Source organism: Neophocaena asiaeorientalis, unplaced genomic scaffold (genome assembly GCF_003031525.2).
Source record: "Neophocaena asiaeorientalis asiaeorientalis breed wild unplaced genomic scaffold, Neophocaena_asiaeorientalis_V1.1 scaffold683, whole genome shotgun sequence".
NCBI classification, from domain to species: domain Eukaryota; kingdom Metazoa; phylum Chordata; class Mammalia; order Artiodactyla; family Phocoenidae; genus Neophocaena; species Neophocaena asiaeorientalis.
This window is the reverse complement of record NW_020173497.1, coordinates 116,921-138,210: the sequence shown is the minus strand read 5'-3', so window position 1 is coordinate 138,210 and position 21,290 is coordinate 116,921. Positions and strand designations below refer to the sequence as shown.

General features: G+C 38.1%; 1 protein-coding gene across 1 annotated transcript in view; it reads right to left on the bottom strand.

The window, feature by feature from the left end:
* Positions 1-21,290, bottom strand: part of LOC112401351 (teneurin-3) — a 200,643-nt gene that overhangs the window by 130,752 nt on the left and 48,601 nt on the right. The window contains exon 4 of the mRNA XM_024747546.1: positions 1,653-1,775. Coding sequence (XP_024603314.1) covers positions 1,653-1,775 — 123 coding nt within the window. The remainder of the gene's footprint in view (positions 1-1,652; positions 1,776-21,290) is intronic.

The following is a 21,290-nucleotide window of genomic DNA, read 5'->3' as shown; positions in this document are numbered from 1 at the left end:
ATCCCAAGGACCAGCACCGAGGCTGTGGGAGGGTCTCTGAAGCCACAGCTTTCTCAGTATCACACATTTCAAGGACTGTGACACTCACTAGCCACACTCTATTTTCATTCTGATCGTAATAAAAGGCTAGGATGTTGTAAAATAGACGAAACGTCTATAATAAGCATTTTTCTCTTCAGTCTGTAAAAGAGTTCCCTACATGTGTGGTTAACAAGTGCCGTCTGACCATTTTCATGGGAACGATCCACTTTAAAAGCCAGTCTAAATGGCAATCTCTATAAATCAGAAATAAACTCTTAATTTCTGTGTAGTTATGGATGTGTTCATGTGTGTGTTATCAGCGCGTAAAAAATTAAACAGTTGTTTAAAGTAATTATATTTCACTTAACTGAAATTTCCCACCAACAGTTTTAATTAGGTAAGCTTTCCTTCACTCCTCTCTAATCCACTGTGCACTGACTTCCACCGCCACTGTCATCAGCCACCAGATTATAGTTTTTTGGAACGTATAGCACTTTGTATCAAAAGACTCCATACAAGGGTGGGGTAGCGGTATTTATTATTACTATGAAAATCTAATGTCTTATAAAACCTCTCAGCCTCCCCAAGAAGGAAGAGGAGTGTCATGAAGTATTATTGTTAAAATAAAACAGAAGCTGGGAAAGCAAAGAACAAAAAGAATGGTAAAAGCATTAGTCACAGCCAATGGGTACATGTAACATAGCAGCATATATATAAATACAAATAAATATATTACAGCTTCTTTCTAGTCTCGCAAAGAAACTAGCCACGTGAGGATGAACATAAGAGATGCCAAAGCAGAACAAAGGTACCAGATAAGAAGAAACGAAAAGGAAGAAGAGCCAGGGCAATGCTTAAAGGCAAAGGATGTATTTCTCACGTGACAGAAAAGGTGTCTTGATCTGGTTGCTTTGAGACATAAAGTATTATGACATTTTGCAAAAAGTCAGAGGATGCCAAATGCCAAGACATACATACAAGCACATACACATATATAAAAATAATAGACAGATATAAATATGCTTACATATGTACATATTTTTCTGAAAAAATGAAATACAGCATTCTCTAACGGCTTAAATTCCATTTTTAAACTCAGAGCCAGTTGATTTGAAAGTCTGTTAGTTCAAAGTGTAAACTTTTGAAGGTTTAAAGAAAGGGCAAGCAGAGGAAAGGTCAATAAATGAGAATCATGTGTTTTGTATGTAAAAGCTTTTAAAACAAAATGAAGATAGTATTCCAACTCCACATACTAGCTGAACAAGGAAAGCTCAATATACCCGAGGTAATATGAGATGATACACTGAATTATAATCTATTTACAGACTAAAAATAAAACAAAATGCACACTCGCAGGAAGGAAATGCAGAAAAGCCTAGCCATCGACTCAGAAGGCAGAGCACTGTGTTATTCCTATAATAAAAATGCGAATTTCCAATCCTTCAAGTAAGTGAATAAAAGTCACTCATTAAAAGATAACATTTGTAATTCCGAAACCTTTTCCTTCTCCCATATAAAGATGAATGTTACATGGGTAAAAATAAATTTATTTTATTTATAATGTTAAAAGAGATGAAATGTGAAAAGAGATGTTAAAAGAAAAACACAGGACACATAATTCTTTCTCTTACCATTGTCACCAGAAGGTAACGATACAGTGTTCGTTGGCATGGTATCAGAATTCACTTTTCCATTCTCAAATGTGTCATTTTCAGTCTGCTGTAACTGCCAGTTGAGGCCAAAGAGATGCATTGCTGGGGGTAAAAAAATGCAAGTTGTTGAAAGGTCTGCTGCTTCTAGCTACAATATCACATGGTATATATGTTTGTAACAAGAGTCACATGTAAAGTTATAATTTCCATGTTCTGAAATACCAAAGACGATTGCATAATAGAAATTAGAAAACAAACAGCTCCTCAGTGAACATGGCAGCACTTTGAGAAAGATTTGATATTACTCAGTTAATTGGTACCGGGAAATTCTTAGGAGCGAATCATTATTTGTTCTGCTTTGTTCCAGTTCTACTCTGCACCATCATTTAAGTAAGCGGTAGTATGCTCTCTAGCAGTACTTGCCAAACTTACATGACCACAGGCCACTTGCACATGTACAACACTTTGTTGCAATATCTACAGGTTCTCAAGAGATATGATGCTATTCTCTGGGATTAAGGTAACAACTGGTCCCACAGACGAATCTGGTGCATTGAAATGTTCAGAATGGATTCAGATGCACAAAATACAATAATATTCGAATGTTCTAAATTTAAGATAAGTAATCTTCGAATTTATGACTTACAATTCAGCAAGAGCACAGATCAAGCAACATGCATATGTATCAGGTGATTTCATATAGAGTTTCTGATGTGGGTTTGATAATCTTATAAACTGATACAAAATTTGTAAATGTGTTTACTAATTTTCTTGATGTAAAATACTTAGAAAATAGGTAACTAGACCATATAATTATAAAGAGAAATGTAAGATAATTTATCATTTTATATATTATTTATTAAAAATATTTAGAATAATCATCACTGTCGTATTAACCATTAACACTTAACATTCATTTGTGCTCTATAGCATATAGTTTAGGAATTAATCCCTAAGGAAGGCCAAGTATCCATGGGGAAACCCAGTGACTGTCATATTACTATGTCACGAAGGAGAATTTTTCAGCATTATTTGACAGTATATTTTCATTATACATGTTGGAATTTACCAGAGAGGTGGAGAAAGACATGTTTAAAAAGTATTGTTAGAGACAGTATGATAACAATCACTGTAGAAAGCCCTCATTAAATATCCAATACATAGTAACAAAAAGCCCTTATTAAATATCCAATATATAGTAACAAGCCCTCATTAAATATCCAATACATAGTAACAAAACTAAAGGAGTACAGTGTAAAGAGGACAGGCTTTAGATGTAGTTAGATCTGGGTTCAACCTCAATCTAGGATTTAACCTTAGACAAATGATGTAATTCTTTTTAATAACTTTTTTTTCTTTTATCTGAAAATATCTTTATTTCACTTTCATTCTTCACAGATGTTTTCACTAGTGTAAAATTCTGGATTGGCTTTTGTCTTCTTTGAGCACTTTTTTCTTTCCTTGGCTGCGTTGGGTCATTGCTGCTGCGTGTGGGCTTTCTCTAGTTGTGGCGAGCGGGGGCTTCTCTTCATTGCGGTGTGCGGGCTTCTCATTGCGGTGGCTTCTCTTGTTGCGGAGCACGGGCTCTAGGTGCGTGGGCTTCAGTAGTTGCAGCACATGGGCCCAGTAGTTGTGGCGCACGGGCTTAGTTGCTCTGTGGCATGTGGGAACTTCCCGGACCAGAGATCGAACCCATCTCCCCTGCACTGGCAGGCGGATTCTTAACCACTGCACCACCAGGGAAGTCCCAAATGATGTAATATTGTTAAACATTAGGTTTACTTACAAAACGAGGCTGGATAAACCTATCTTATTTAATTGATGTAAACTTTCTGGACAGTATACGTTAAGGCACCTAGCAGGACGGTCCATAGTATATAGGTCTTTTATTTATTTGTTCTCTACTCCAGGTTACTGAACCATTTGCAGTCACCTGACCAGACCATAGAACCTCTCAATAAATAGTCCCCTCTGTCTGCAATGCTCTCCACCCACTGCAAAATACCTCTTCTCCCCTCAGATGGTCGGTATCAACTTCTTGGGAAAGCACTCCGTGACTGGGTGAAGCATCTCTCCCAATATTGTGTATCTCATTTGCCTTATACAGTATCTGCTACCGAGTAGATCTCGATAAGTATCTGTCAAAGAAACAGACTGTATTTTCTAAGGTTTTAAAATGTCACACAATACTGTTGTGGATAAAAGTATAGTAATTCAAGGAAAAATTAATAAATATAAAATATTTAAATATAAAACAAATACATAAATGCCTAAAAATGGAATGTTATATTATTAATAATGAATTAATGACTAGTCAGTGTTATGCTCTATGAAAAGTAGTTTTGTGAAAAGTCCACTAGCATTATATATAATTGATTGACTTTTTTAAAAGCGTCAACAGCTTGGTGACATTCTATTACCAGTGTCACATTCTTCTGTTAACAATACCTGATATAAAATCATCCTATAGTAAGAAACATACTAAACATAGATAGGAACATAGCTGTATCCACTCTGTACAATTTGTAGCAAACGTATATACTCATAACTCCCTGCTTAAATTACAGTTTTCCAGCAATTCCCTTTAAAGACTGATTTTTTTCAAGGATTAAGATATAGGTTATAGAATTCTCCAATATACAAACTGTCAACTTGTAAAGAGGTATAACTTATGTCATTTTGCATTAAATTATGTAGTGTTTGAGTGGTAAAATGTCAGAAGCTTTCTAAAAATGTATCGCTTCACACAGTTTTCAAGGTTTCAGATAATTCAGCAATTTCTCAGTAAAATAATGGGTGCTAGGTCCGCATACAGTAAAAGTTTTGATGGGCATACTCTGGCATAGCAATGATAAATATTGCAAAAGGGTCAAAGTTTCTACACAAAATAACGTACCATCATTGTGAGCTTTTATGTAGCACAGAACGTCTTCCTGGGTGATAGATTTGCTCATATTATCGCTTTTAATAGACTGTGAAGAGGAGAGACAGTCCATGGGGTCAGGCACAGGCGTCAAATGTTAAAAAGTTATGTTATGTTTGTGTCTGGAGAACTATTTTACTTTTTGTCAGATGGGCAACAGCTTTATTATGTATTTTTTATTACAGAAAATCTCAATAAAATGGGATTTTGGTTCTACTTAGGATGTCGTATAATGAGAGCTGTACCAAAAAATATTATATCTTCTTAAACACTGTTTTGAAATATGTACTTTGAAAGCGTTGGTGTTTGGTGTTGAGTGAAGCTCTTGACACTTGTTATGTGTAACTTAAGATTTTTATGTAAATACAGGGTGAGATTGACTCCAAAGTTAATGAGAGACAGACAGAGAGAGACAAGGACAAACACACAGAGAGAGAGAGAGGGGTGGTGGGGGGAGGCAGCAAACTCAAAGTCAGAGTGCTACAGAAATTCCTGAACGCTGCTATAATAAAACTACATGAGCTCTCTTGGCAGACAAATAAAGGGAGAATTAGAGAAGTAAAATAACATCTGTAAATAAAGAAGGATGATCCCAATTCTTTAATGCCCAGGCTGGAAAGCAGATTTGAACCCATGAGAAGGCATTGCTGCCACTCTTCATGACGGTACAATGGATCCTTGGTTTGCGCAGGACCTGATGGAGGGTGTGGCAAGAGTGCCAAGGAGAGGCGGGGAGCTCTGTGCTCTGTTGAGCCCTGGACCCCTCTGGGCAATGGCTTAGGTGAGAAGGTTCAGGCTGGCAGCCACACCAGGCATTCTCTCAGCCACAGACAGGGTCCTTTGTATTAGAGCACTGGGATGCAATATTTTTAAAAAATAAAATATCCATTGAACACAACCTATGTGTCAAGTGCTGTGCTTCTCTTTCACCCGGTATCTCATTTAAGCTTCACAAAGACTCCGTTGAACAGTTACTTTTTTTTTTTCATTTTAAATCTGCAAAAACTGAGACTTTTTGAGAGTTTAGGGTTCCAAGCAAGTAAGCAGTGGACCGTGACCTTAAACCCAGACCTTCTGGTAATAAAGGGAATACATAGCACGATACACCTCTCTATCCTACCAGAGGGCAGTGGAGTGTGAAAATCCACACAGGAAGGAGTCGAATGTAACTTCTGTGGGGGTCAAAGGCTAGAGATATGCTTCTCTACCACATCTAGGAAACCAAAGGCAGAGAGAGACAGTATTTGGAGTTGAGAGCGGGAAAGATGTTAGTCAGTAACACTTGTGTATTCCAATCACCATTCTTCTATACAGTACTTTCCCACATAGCATATTGTCTCAAAGGAAAACTACACCCATATGATGACGATTCAATTAGTAACAGGCTACTCTGGTTGACTCCGAGAGTCTTCAAGTAAGCTGTATAGGTGCGTATTTTAAAGTTACAGAAATTAGTACTCATGTAGATTTAAGCAGTTCCGTGTGTTTTTCACATTTTCAAATGCCTTGATATCTATCATCTTCTAATAAGGTAGCATGTGACAGGATCATTATCCTTGTTGTATGAGGACGAAACACAGGCAGAGAGGGGATCAGTGACACACTCGGTGTCTTTTAAAGTTAGTGCATAAAGAGGACTCAGGACACGAGACCTCCTGACCCCGTTTCAGGATTCCTTTTTATGCACTGTGCTGTTTTCCTACTTAACCTGAATCAAAACTGAGCATTCACATCAAAGAAATTTTTAACAATTGAACACAAATTGTTAATTTATCTCTCTTTTGACAGTAGCAAACATGATAAAAAGTTGTCCACGTGATAAAACTGGCTTCTAAATACAAGATGTTTACCAACTATAAATGGTTGTATTTTTGCAAGATCATGTGTAAGTTGCTTGCTGGGAATTGGAATACATTTTCTCCACATTAAAAAATCTTATGAATGGTGGTTAACTCCCCAGTGTGTCTACAAAAGTCTGCCTGTATATCCAACAGAGATATGTATACAAAACTACAATGAGGTGTCACCTCACACTGGTCAGAATGGCCATCATCAAAAAATCTACAAACAATAAATGCTGGAGAGGGCGTGGAGAAAAGGGAACCCTCTTGCACTGTTGGTGGGAATGTAAATCGATACAGCCACTATGGAGAACAGTATGGAAGTTCCTTAAAAAACTAAAAATAGAACTACCATATGACTCAGCAATCTCACTACTGGGCATATACCTGGAGAAAAACATAACTCACAAAGATACATGCACCCCAATGTTCATTGCAGCACTATTTGCAATAGCCAGGACATGGAAGCAACCTAAGTGTCCATCGACAGAGGAATGGATAAAGAAGATGTGGTTCATATATACAATGGAATACTCCTCAGCCATAAAAAGGAACGCAATAGTGCCACTTGCAGAGACACGAACAGACCTAGAGACTGTCATAGAGAGTGAAGTAAGTCAGAAAGAGAAAAACAAATATCATACAATATTGCTGATACGTGGAATCTAGAAAAATGGTACAGATGAACTTTTTCGCAAAGCAGAAATAGAGACACAGATGTAGAGAACAAACGTATGGACACCAAGGGGGGAAGGGGGTGGGTGGGATGAACTGGGAGATTGGGATGGACATATACACACTACAATGTATAAAATAGATAACTAATGAGAACCTACTGTATAGCACAGGCAACTGTACTCACTGCTTCTGTGGTGACCTAAGTGGGAAGGAAATCCAAGCAAGAGGGGATGTATGTACACATGTGGCTGATTCACTTTGCTGTACAGCAGAAACTACCACAACACTGTAGAGCAACTATACTCCAATAAAATAAAAATTTTTTAAAAAGAACAAATAGGACAAATGGAAATCAAAGAGTATGATGAGAAATTTGAATCCAACAATATCACTAATTTTAATAAACTGTAATTCACATTCCAAGTTAAAAAAAAAGAAATATGTATACACGTGGCACCAAAAGCATGAACAAGAATGTTCACAGAAATATTTGTAATAGCCCCAAACTGGAAGCAACTCAGATGTCTTCTGGCCGTAAGATGGATAAACAAATTAGAGTAATAATCATACAATGGAATTCCACACAGCAACGTAAATGAATGAACCCATCCCAGACGCAATGATGTGGGAAAATCTCACTAATACAACATCGAGCAAGGGAACACATTCACGAAAACCATGACTACTGACAGTCCATGTGTGTAAGCTTCAAAAATAGGTAAAAGCCCCCAGAGTGACTCTCTCTAGGGAGAAGGGGGTAGGTGATGACTGGGAGAGCCCCTGGTGGCTTCTGGAGAGCTGGTAACATTCGGTTTCTCTGTCTGGGAGGTAGTTTCACTGGTGTGCTCACTTATGTTCTGTATACTTTTCTAACTACATATTATACTTAAATACTTTATTTAAAGTAGGCCATCTGATACATAGCTTGGCTGAAGAATGTATGTTTTTACCTTCCCTAAACCCTCTCTGTAGGCGCTTTTCTCTATAAGGCGCCTAGGCATTCCTTCCTACGAGGCTGCAGGTGAGGCAAGTATGACAGCCTGTTACAGCCCCTCCCTCACCCCGATAACTAGAATAAACTAGTGTAAATCTCAGGTGTCAGAAGGAAAGCAATATGATTAAACAAATTCACATATTGGGTTAATGACTATCAGCCCACGGCCCTCCCAGACGGACTCGCAGTTTAAAAACGTTGTAACTTGGCTGGGTGAGGATGTGAAGAAATTAGAACCCCTGTGCACTGCTGGTGAGGTTGTAAAATGGTGCAACTACTATGGAAAACAGTTTCGTAGCTCTGCAAGAAATTCAAACTAGAAGTACCATATGATCCAGAATCCCATTTCTCAAAATGAGCTGAAAGTAGGAGTGTCAAAGGGATATTCGCACATCCATGTTCACAGCAGCACTATTTACAACAGTCAAGAGGTAGCAGTGACCCACGTGTCCAATGATGGCAAGATGGATAAAGAAAACGTCGTGTATATATATAAATATACAATGAAATATTATTCAGTCTTAAAAAGGAAGGAAATCTTGCCACATGCCGTAACATGGATGATCCTTGAGGACATTATGTTAAATGAAAGAAGCCAGCCACAGAAAGACAAATACTGTTCGATTCCATTTACATGGGCCACATCTAAAACAGTCAGACTCAAAGGGGCAGCCAGTGGAAGGGCGGTTACTAGGGGCTGCAGATGGGGGATGGGGAGTTGTCGTTTAAGGAGTTTCGGTTTTGCAAGATGAAAACAGTTCTGGAGATCTGTTGCGCCACAGTGCGAAGAGATCACAGACCCCGTGAGCTCGCCAGATTTGCCGGTCTACCATTTAGATCATGCCCTTAATTTTCTTGCTTCCATGCCTGTGTTCCTCATAATTCCTGGTTTCTAAGGTGCCTCCCTCAAACTCTGCCCGACGAAATCTCACTAACTCCTTAATGTCTAGTTCATATGACACTTATTTATGAAGTCTTCCTGGAATTAATATCTATTCTACACTGCCATAACACTTTATATTATTGTACCTTAAACATACCACCGTATATGTGAATAAATTTTTTACCTTCTGCTGTGTGAGGAATGGGCGGCTGTAGGAGAAGCAGAAATGGATCGTTGCAGCTGGGGGTTAACATAGGTACTTTGATGGGAAAAAGATGAGTTTGTGGGGGAAGGGAATAAAAGTACAGGCTGTTAGCTGTGGAAAAATGGGAGAAGATAGTTATGGGGAAATTTTAATATGTAACTCAGCTTTTTCAATATTTTGCTTACAGTTGCTCTTAGAGGGCTGGCTCTCTGTAGCTTGGTTCCTGAGAAATAGGGGTGACAACAGAGAATCTGAGACTGGTGAGTCAGAAGCAGTCTTAGAAGGCACTAGTGCAATTCCTCCCTTTTCTCAAGGCAGGAGAACATGGACTTCCACGATGATTCCCAGTCAGAACCCTTTTAAATCAGCTGTAGTATCTGGCATTTGTCATCTACAAAATTTGTGAGCATACTTTTATACTATCACCCATCTTCTTAGTTTTTTTCCCCTGTTATTCTTAGGTTGTAACCAATTTCAAGATGTTTAAAATATTTCTTATGTCATTCAAAAACATTTGTTCTGTAACCTTTTATTTTTTTTTTCTATAAATGTTAATTAAAAAACCTCACTAACTGAAATAATTTTGAGACAATATGATGGTGAATATCTACCAGTGAAATTTTATGAAGAAATTTTCTTTCGGGCTCAAGGACCATTCAAGTGAGAGAAATTTCCATTCCTTTTATTTTTCAAGGCTGATGGAGATGAGAGGAATCCATGGTATTCTAGCTATTTCACCTCCTCGCCACAGAAAAAGGGCATGCCATTGTTTTTAACCGATATATGTTGGTTTGATACTTAAAAGCCAGCTTGAAAGACTTGAAACCAAAATGTATAATTAAAGAAAATTATATATCACCAAGGAGCAAATTCAGTGCCATTTTTAGCTCCTTGTTGAGAGAAAAGGTGCCAGAGTTTGATCTTGTCTCTGGGGACCATGCCACTGAAGTTGTTATCACAGCTACTATTATTTCTACTGGCATGCCTGTGTCCCAGATGCTGCCAAACGTGAATGGGAAGAAGGGGTGGTGACAGCTGGTGACATGGTCCAGCAATTTGCCAGAACCTTGGAGCAAATTACAGGGGATGCTGTGAAGCGAACACAGAAGCAAGCACCCTTGCCATCAGAACCCTGAACCCAGCTTATGCCACCAGAACCCCGAAGGGTACACTCTGAGGCTTTGGCAACTTAAAATACTGCTCTTAGCAGGCCTGCCATTATTGGCTAAATGCTGTTTAATATTACAAGATCAAGCAAACATTATCACAAAGACAAAAAATATGGGATAACATGAGAACCAGATTCTGGTAAGAAAAACTAAGCTAAAAAATATCCTGGAAGTGTTTGCAGTGCACTTGGGGTTAGCCTCCAAAACCTTTAAAGTTCATCTCAGCAAGCTAAGGTCTAAAGCTTTCCCGTCTTATAATTCACCTCACAACCACCATGGTACGTTTCCCCCCGCAAAGTTATCTTTCTGAGAAAGAATCGTTAAGAACATGTTATCAGAAGCTGCAGGAAAAGAAAATCAGAATTTGATCTTTTTTATTTAAGAACACAGTTTTCAACATAGATTGTCTGTGGCATCTTGTGGAGCCTTTAGCTTATATTAAAAGAGACCTGGGTCCAAGTCTCAATTCTGGCTCTAACTAGTTGTGGAAACTTGGCAAGTCCCTGGGCTTCTCTGAGGCTTAGATATCTTATTTATACAAAAATCTGAAGAGCTTGCACTCGATCTTAAAGGTTTCTTCCAGATTTATATTGTATGATATGTCAATATAATATTTTAAAATATAAATAAATATTTAGGCTAAATCATTGAGCATAGGAAAAAAAACATCTGGCATCAATAAGATATCAATATATTAGAATACCAATGCCGTCGCTCCTTTGTTTTCACTTTAAAATAAAGTAAAATTGCATGGGCTCAAACTATCAGTTTATGCATACGATTCCTTGGGTATCTTTTTATGTTTCAATTTCATGAATACATAAATATACATGATGCACATATACAATGATTATATTTTACAGAAGAAATAAGAAGGGTCCTCTTAAATACAGGGCAATGATTTGATCTGACACATGCTTCCACAATGCAGCCAAGTTTTCAATGTAAAATGAAAGCATCTCATGTAAAGACTGCAGTTTGTAACCTGGACCCCTACTGGTCTAAACTGTCATTAGGAATACATAGTTTTCCATAAATTAGCTTTTGTTTCGGATTTCCTGCTGTGTTCATATACATGTTGATGGAATGTGTTAGGCAATATTTTGGCATTCGAACCCCTTATTATTTGTTATTAACTTTTTTTTTTTTTTTTGCGGTACGCGGGCCTCTCACTGCCGCGGCCTCTCCCGTTGCGGAGCACAGGCTCCGGACGCGCAGGCTCAGCGGCCATGGCTCACGGGCCCAGCCGCTTCGCGGCACGTGGGATCTTCCCGGACCGGGGCACGAACCCGTGTCCCCTGCATCGGCAGGCGGACTCTCAACCACTGCGCCACCAGAGAAGCCCTGTTATTAAGTTTTAAGGCTAATATTATTTCAACAGTCTATACCTTGTTGACCCAAATATGGTTATTTTAAAGTCAATACTTCTTTTGAACGCTTTCATATTAATATGTGCTCAAATTATCATTAAAAAAGGAATTATTCCACCTATAGGATATTTTGATATTCAAAGGAACTAACACTTGATGTAGCAAGGTTCTCTGAGCATTATAAGATGACATACTGCAATTCACAGGCTTTATGAAGTAACAGTGTTTTGGGGGAAAGGGAAGTAAGGAATGCCTGCTGATAGTTTATATTTCTGTACTGCGTCCTTTTCCTTTCTATCCTTTCCTGGCATTGTCATTCATGGGAAAGTAGAATCACGGCTATCAAAATGTCTTGATGAGCCTGGACAGTGATTCAGCTCCGTAGATGTGTTTCTGCCAGAATATTAGACTCCTGTTCTTTTAAAAATGACAATATTAAAAAATTCTACTTTTAAATTTCATTGCCATTTTCTTTCTTTACTACGTAGATTCAGTGTAATACGTTTAAAGACGCTGCTTAGTAAACAGCAATTCCAGCTGCCCTGACAGCCAGCGCTGAAGCTGACAGAGGCTTATGAAAATCAAGCCACTGTTTCTGTCACCAAGGGAATTAAGTCGGGATTTATCAAACAGATTGTTTTCCTAGTGTTTCATTAGTTTCCTCTTGTTATCAGGTTCTGTTCTCTGAATGAGAGAAGCATTCCTTCTCCAAACGAATGGAAAGAATAAAGTGTTCACCATCATGATTAACTGCCCAAAGGGGCCAGTCACTATCAATAAGCTAGAGAATCTTGGAGGTAACAGCTGTCAACGTCAAAGAATATGGTAAGAGGACCTATTCCAAGAACATTCAAAATACAGAATGAAATCATTTACATGATTTATAGACTATTCCCTGCTTGCCAAAATACTGAGTTTGTTATGACGAAATGCTTGTAACAGAGGATTCACTAGTGACAGCTATTAGCAGCTTCACCATTGGATTGAAACCCCATGGACCTGCTCATTGTTCAAAGGCTTGTTGTAGATGTACTGACTCAATTTTCATCTGCATTCCTTTCTTCCGAAAAGGTTATTTAAGACCTATATCCTACTTTTATGCAACAAACGTATATGGATGTTAATGACCTACTTAAGCATACAATTTTTCCTTGACTTGTTTTGACCTTTTGGAAAAAGTGGAATAGACCTGAAAATTACAACTCTTTTAAATTTTAAGACACTTTAATCATCATTATTAAAAGATCCAACTATTAGGTATATGGAGACTCTTAGAGGAAGGTTGCTATAGTAAACTATGGCAAAATCCAGAAAAACATTCCCTTCAAAACATCCCTTTCATAATAGTCCACTCTCCCCTGAGAAGTCACATTTGAAAGAGAGAATACGAATTGTGAGTGTGTGCGCGCGCGTCAGCACGCATGCGTATGGTTATCAAGCAACAACTTTTAACAAAATCAATGACCCTCCAGGAATCCAGGCGCAACCAGCTCAAGTAGTGTGTCGTTCAGCATTCATATTCATCAACAAAGATTTAGTCAGTGTCGCCCTATCAAGTTCTGTTGCCTGTGAAAGCAGAGTGACGCGGAGTCCATGTCACCACTTCTGGTACCTCATACGTAGCGGTAAATTCAACACATCCCATCAGTCTGCCTGGACCATCGCATCTCATCAGGCAGGGTTGGAAAAGATCTTAGGAAGCTAGCGTCCGAGATGCTCCCCATTCATCAGGGCTCACTTGGAGAACAGTTTTCCTCCGTTAACTATAATTAACTATAACTAATGGATATTTATGAAGCATTTGTGGAAATTTATTTCAAAGCAACATACAGAGGAGGTCACCTGTGATCTCCTGGAGACTGTGCTTGCTGTCCACTGGCTTCTGTATGTGGTGGTCTCGGGCTCCTTTCCTAAAAAATAAATGACCCGCTTTCCCACTTTCAACATGTATTGCTTCTCTATATGTGATTCTTTTCCGAGACCATAAGGAATTTCTTTGAGGAAGTAAAACACATCTAACAAGAGCTTTACGCTAAAAATAGAAAATGCTGGTAAAATTTGTGATTTGAAATGACTGAAATAATATGGTTAGGTTTTATGTACAAATTCTATGTAACTCACATAGGCTCACAAACTACATCATGAAGCTAGCTTGTTAAAACTACAAATGTAGGTAATGAAAAGATTAAGGATCCAGAATGAAATTAAAAGACCCAATGGTAAAGACCTACAGCATTTTCGGTCCACTCAGCAGTGATCCCTATGCACTTTTTTAATGTGCTTATCACCTTTATTATATAATTGTGAACCTTCTATGGTATTGTTATTTTATAAATAAATATTGTTATATTTATATATTTAATTTAGTTTTCCTTGAGATTACTGACTTAAAACTTTACATTTATTTTAAAATGAAATTTTTACAGTATTACCTTAAAGGAAAAATCAGTACAAACAGAAGGCATCACTAAGAATAAACAGAGTAAACTGTAAACTATGTTATTAAAATTACATAGAAATTATTGCCAGCAAAACCGTTCTTTATTTGTGAAAGAAGTGTTGACAGGTGTCATGACATGCGAACATCTACTGAGATCTTCCTCATGTGACATGATCTGATATAACAGAATAATAATTCAAAAGGGAATATATATCCCAGTTTGTCATTCCATCTTTCTTATTCTCCTGTCAATGCATCACCTGTAAGTTCTTAAATCTTATGAGAGACAATGCCCTATGATATAGTGGAACAAAGTTCTGGACTCAAAATAAAAAGACCTGGATCACGGTCCCTGTTTAAACACTGACTGGCTTTAACGCTAGACAGGTCACTGACCTCTGGGCCTAAGGTTTTTCTTTCTAAAAACTGTGGATAGTAATATTTGGTTTACTAGGTTGTCACAAGGAATAATAATATCCCTAAAATCAACTGAGCACTTACATTTTTATAGGCACAGTAATTATTATTTTTTTCTTTTTTTAACCATTAAAAAATTGAAGTATAGTTAATTTACCATGTTGTGTTAGTTTCAGGTATACAGCAAGGTGATTCAGTTATACATATATATCTATTCTTTTTCAGATTCTTTTCCATTATAGGTTATTACAAGATATTGAAAATAGTTCCCTGCACTATACAGGTCCTTTAATAATTATTTTATTAAATATTCTGAAGAGCTCTACTTTTACTAATCTTGTTTATACCGATGAGGAAACCCAGTTTTACGGAGGTTAAGTACCCTGCTCAAGCTCAAATAACTAGTAAGTGACAGAGGTGGGATTAGAGACTCAAATCTTCCTGCTTTGAGGCTCTGTACTTATAAACAGCATGCTAAAATATATTGTAATGTGATATTCAAATTTGACATCATTTTTTCCCACATAAGATCATTGTGGTAAAGATTATGTCATACTCTTCTCTGTGAATTCAGTGTTTAGGAGGGATATTCGATTCTTGCTAAGTTTAATGGAATTAAATTGACTGTGATACTGGAAATAATTGAAAGGCAATGCCTGGGAAAAACAAATAAAAATCTGCAAGATGCAAAAGCACTTGTAACATCTTTTTTTCTCAGAGCCAAGGGCCTCATGTCCCAGCTTTACATGCAGTAATATTGTAGGGAGCCTCGGGGACCCTTCTACAGCCCTGGGAAAGGAAAGCAATAAAGGGGAGAAAGAGCTCACTAGCAGAGGAGCAGACCGAAAGGATCGGCCTGTGGCTAAAGCTTTAGGGAGAAAAGACAAGCCCAGGAGAGAGCCCGCCAACGCCACGCCAGCCTCGCGGATGGAGAAAGCCACCGGGAGAGAAGCGTTAGGACGAGCTTCTTTGGAAACCTGGATAAGTCACCAGTGATGAAATCCAACAGCTCAGGAAAAGACTGGAAGTTCTTATCTTTAAAAACACTGAAGATTTTCTCCCAAAACAAGTTAGTACTATACAGAAGTGGCTCTAGCTAAAAAATATAATTGTTCTTTGATTCACCGTATGACAGCAGTCCCCAACCTTTTTGGCAGCAGGGCTGGGTTTCGTGCAAGACAATTCTTCCATGGATGGGGCGGGGGGGATGGTTCAGGCGGTAACGCAAGTGACGGGAAACAACGGGGAGCGGCAGGTGAAGCTTCACTCGCTCGCCCGCCGCTCACCTCCTGCTGGGGGGCCCGGCTCCTAACAGGCCCCAGACTGGCACAAGCCCACGGCCCAGGGCTTGGGGACCCCTGCTGTATGATGTGTGCTTAAAACGTCCAATGGAAAGATCTCAAAGTAACGTTCTTTCCACTTCTAGGCCCAACTCAATAATGGAAATTGGATGGGCCGACCTGTTTGGTTATCAAATGCAGAGAGACATGATCTCTGTCTCCAAACAACTTCTGACATATGGAAACACGTGGTTTAAGAATATCTTCAAAATAGGTTAATAGAGTACTCATGAATGTTTGGAAAAGAACCCAGAGATATCATTTCTTTTAACAGTTTTAAAACTATTTTCTGGGTATACTTTGTAAATAAAATCTTAAAGCATGAAAGTATGTTATCTAAACTTAAGGGAGAGAAACAAACAAAAACAGACTATAAATTCGTGTGGAAATTTTAAATCTAGTTACCCCAAATATCCAAAGTAACATTTCTTTCCACTTCTAGATGTTAACTACCACGAGGGTTCTAGCCAGACCAACTCGACAAAGAAAATCAATGAATATCGTAACTTATTTTCCCTCAGACACATCTAGATTTTTTTATTATATCACAATGTATTGGTTTTAATATTCCTGAGAATTGATTTTTGGGGCCACATTTAAGTTTATGTGGTAACACTTAAAATTTGTCCTTCTGTCAGCATTTTTCAAAACACATAATCCTACTTATTGTTCTGGTTTTAGCAGGAAAACTTTTCTCTGATTCTCAGACTCAGTAAGTACTGCGTTTTATGCACTGTCCTAGGCTTCTACATTTATTTCTCTTTTTTAACTAGTCATCATGATTACAATTAGGCGCTCAGTGTTTGCATTCGCTAAGATATAATCTAAGACGGCAAGGACTGTGCTGTTCACTGCAGTATCCACCATGGTGTCTCAATAAATAAGTGCTGAATGATGGATGGATGGATGGATGGATGGATGAAGGGTCACTTCCTTATCTGGTGTTATATTATTAGGCCACTAAAGAAACTGTGGAATCTTATTTTTAAGGAAGGTGGACAAGGTGTGAGTAGTCTGTAGACATTCTAAAATGAAGTAGGAACAATAAACTAAAAAGGGTCTATACACATTGGCATTCTCTTTGATCTGTTTTATTTGAGGATGAGACCTTTGTTGGAATATAGATTCAATGGAATATAGAGTTTTGATGGTGAATTCATTCCTAAGATTCCTAGCAATCTAGCAAGCTCTCTTTAACCCCGTATATGCCAGTTGCTTTTCCTTCCGCTCCTCTGTATGTAGTTATTTCTCCCCGAGCACACTGCTCTCAGTACCACTAATGTAAAAGCGAAGGACATATGCGACACCAATTAAGTACTTATGCAACACAGCACTGAAATGGTAAATACTGCATTATGCTGTCCACTTGTCATTAGTCAGGAGGTGTTGCTACATTCTGCCAAAATGCTATCCCACAACAGAGAAGACAGCCCCATATTTCACAGACAAGATATTTACGCACGGCACAAACTGGAGTTCAGCTGACTTTAAAGCTACTGCTTATTGTTGCCGCCCTTGGACGTTTTTCACGTCAGGGAGATTTTTATATTTGAATGGAAAATACAGTCTGTTTCTAGTATTTCCCATATATTATTTACTTTAGCTGAACTCATAGCAAGCTAAGAGTAAATAAATTATTTTTAGGGAGGAGAGGAAGAGCGTACGTTCTACATTTGTATAATTTCCTGATTTTGGTAGTGAGCTCCTTTTTCTCTATAGTAATAAATAAATATTAAGATCAACTTAAAACTAAACATCTTTAAGTTGTGCTAATAAATAGCAAGAAAAAATTCATAATGTCAAAAAACCCTGGGTGTACAATATATTGATTTTTCCCACTTTAGGTTCAATTCAGAAGTCACTGATATGATTATACAGAGCTGGCTGGAGAATGAACTGACTTTTAAGTGATCTCTCAATTTTTTCTAGCTTTCTATATGATGTGCTAGACACAGAAAATAATATTTTCTACAAATTAATAGAGTTCATATCGGAAGTCAGGATAGAGTGCAAACGTGACAAGATGGCCAAAATTTCTGTGGGTGTTAGAACAGTGTACATATGTGAAAGCACAATTTCACCTATACAAAGTGCTGTCCTTAATAAAGAAAAAACCACAACTGTCTAGACTGGCTTTGTAGTACAGTTTTGCCTTTTTGAATTTACAGACTCAGAAGACTGCAGGAGTATGTTTTTATTATATTCCTCCTCTCCTAGAGGTAAACTGTTTCATTCTGAGCCATCATTCACCATTGAATCAGGTTTTAAAATGTTCTTAATTTCATGTATCCAAGGATAAAATAAAATATTGATATATTGATTAAAAATTTTTAGTTTATGATCTTCAATTCTCTAAAATCCAGATGATATATATATTTTTCTACATTGGGATGACACCACATTAGTATTAAAATGCTACCATTCTATCTCAGACAAAATGCATTTTCTAAAAGTAATGCAGCTAGGAGTTAAGGGAAGAAGCTGTAGTGAAAAATGGTATGTAATTTACTGTTTGGCTGTGTTCTAGAACCTAATAAAGCAGCACTTTTATTATAAAGACATGTCCAAAAAGAAAAAAGAATGTCACAACACATTTTATTTTGCCATCTACATTTAAATGGTTAACTTTTCTCGAAGCATAAAGGGCTGGCTTATTTTTCCTCCTGACTCTGAGTTGCATATATATAGCTAGTACCATAATCCATTTCAAGGTACATGGAGAGACAAAAATGTTCATAAAATCCAAATAGACAAAGAAGTAGAACAGATAACTGCTAAGGAATCATCACTGCCATGAACCTGGATTCGACAGGTTATGTTTTGCTTGATCTAGGGAATGCTTATGTTGTTAAATAGCCTTTTTAGCAGACATACGACAACATCTATTTTAGGAATCAGTTGGTAGCAGCTGTTCAAAGTAAATAAATAACTACATATGTATTTCTGAAAAGGAGTACTGAAAATGTGACTAGTTCTTTGGTTAGCAGCCTATGTCAGAAGTTCACGAGAAAAACAATGCTGAGTTATTTCTTGTCATTGGGAAATGAGTCCACAAACCACTCCCTTACAAGTTCAATTTCTGTGGGAAAAAAAAAACTATTGGAGTTTTGGAGGGCAATGTGAAGTGTGTGTTTAGGGATATAGGGTTTTTTGTGGGTGATGGAAGTGCTCGAAAACTGATTGTAGTGATAGTTGCAAAGCTGTATGAATATGGGAAACACCACTGAAGTGTATACTTTAAATGGATGAACTACATGGTGTGCGAATTGTATCTCAATAAGCTGTGATAAACAAAAACCTTGCCGTAGGGATTATTGGTCGGAATAAACCTGGCCAAAAGGGTCCCAAGCTGAGAGAACATGCTAGCCTAATGTATTTTGGTACGATTTTTGTTTTCTCTAGTTTTCCTTAGATTTAAATTACATGTGCAAATACTTTTGGTACTACTCTAAGGGGAAATTCTGTGGATTTTCAGACTCTGCTAGCAGTATATGGTCATGTTAATGAGGTTAAATGTCCATAACGGTGTTATTTGAAGTTTGACTTGACTTTGTTGCAGTTTTAATTGGTGTTAACATAGTAATTCCAGCACATTTTGATCTGTATTTAATAACGCTTCAGTAACGTTTACACTTCATGATAAGATTTCTGGGCATATTTCAATGTGTAGAACATCAAAATTTCAGGGTGTCTCCCCCACAGGGGAAAGAGCCTTCTGTGAGTAAAGAGCAACAATCAAGACACCTTCTCATCCTGTAACTGTGCAGAAGCAGAAGCAGTAGTAACCAACAGACTTTCTTTTCTACCCATTCTTTGGCTAACAGCTGTTGGCTACTGCCCATCTTTATACTTTTCTGATTTTAGAAACAAAGAAGAATGAGTAAATTAGGGCCCAGAAAAAGTGGGACAGGTATTTTTTGGATAGGTCTGTATCACTGAACTCAACCTTTGTGTTTGGGAATCAGGAGAATTTTCATTGTCCAAAGGCACATCAACTTAAACATTAATGCAGCAGGGAATGATTTTAATTGGGAGCTCAGTGATCTCAAGAAAATCACATGTGACTCTGCTGAAAAGAGGTCTGCCATATGTACGGGCCTGAACATTTGATTTTCCAGAATTGGTATATGATAAATCATGGCACATCTATTCTATTATGAGTCAGTTATAGTTTCTCAATTCCGCCCACTTCCCTATCCCAACATGGCTTCATGATCTCTCATTTAGACTAGTTTTGTAAGAGGTTGTCCATACCTGTACCGTCCAAATGGTAGCCATCAGTCACATGTAGCTGTGAGTTCAAACTAATTAACAATAATAAAATTTAAACTCCAGGTCCTTAGGGCTCCGTAGCTGCAGCCACATTTCCAGGGCTCCGTAGCTGCATGTCCCCAGTGGCTGCTGAATTGGACCGTGTAGCAACATTTCCGTCATTAAGCGTCACATCTGACAGTGCTGGTCACGGACCACGGCAGTATCACCCAGGAGCCTGTTCGAAATACAGACTCTCGGTTCTCACGCTGGATCTGCTGAATCAGAACACGCGTTTACAAGATCCCCCGATGATTCCCAGGCACATTCAAGTCTGAAAAGCACGAGTCTGGACTTTACGTCTTCGAATTACACATTCAGGGATGCCACTAGAGCAATCTTTGAAAAACATAAATGTGATCATCGCTATGCTTTCATTTCTTCCCTATTTTCAGTTCTTCAAAAACCCCATGGGAGGCAGTACAGTGTCCTGGGGTGGTTGGTAGTTTCCAGTCCAGCTTCCATTGCTTACTGGCTATGTGACTTTAGGTGAAGTGCCTCTCTAGGCGGTAGATTCCCATTTGTTAAATGGAGACGATAACTCATGGGGTTGCTGTGAAAATGAAAGGAGGTGATCCATACACAGTGCTGGCACACTGGGAGCCTCCACGCACACCACTATGGATATTTCACGCTTCTTCCTTTCCACGCCTTGGATGACCTCTTCTCAAGGTCACCTCCCACCAATCATTCTGATGTCAAACCTAGTGAACTCAACTCCTCTGCATCTTTCAAATATCACCTGCTAGATCAAGTCTTACTCCAACATCTTCAGCCAGGAGTAGGTGTGTCCTTCTTTCCTTTTCTTTTCTTTATTTGCTCATTCGGATCAAGTTGCTATGAAAGCATGTCCTATTAAAAGTGTGTTTGCGTACATGTCTTTATCGCTTGACTGAGAGCTTCTAGAATGAAGGGCTAATTTGAACCTCTAACACCTAGTGGAGTGCCCAGAAAAATGTTGATCTAAAAATGGTTACTGAAAAACCATAAAAGTACCAGAAGAAAATTTAAGTGACTTAAAAAATAATACTTGGAGTAAATAAGAA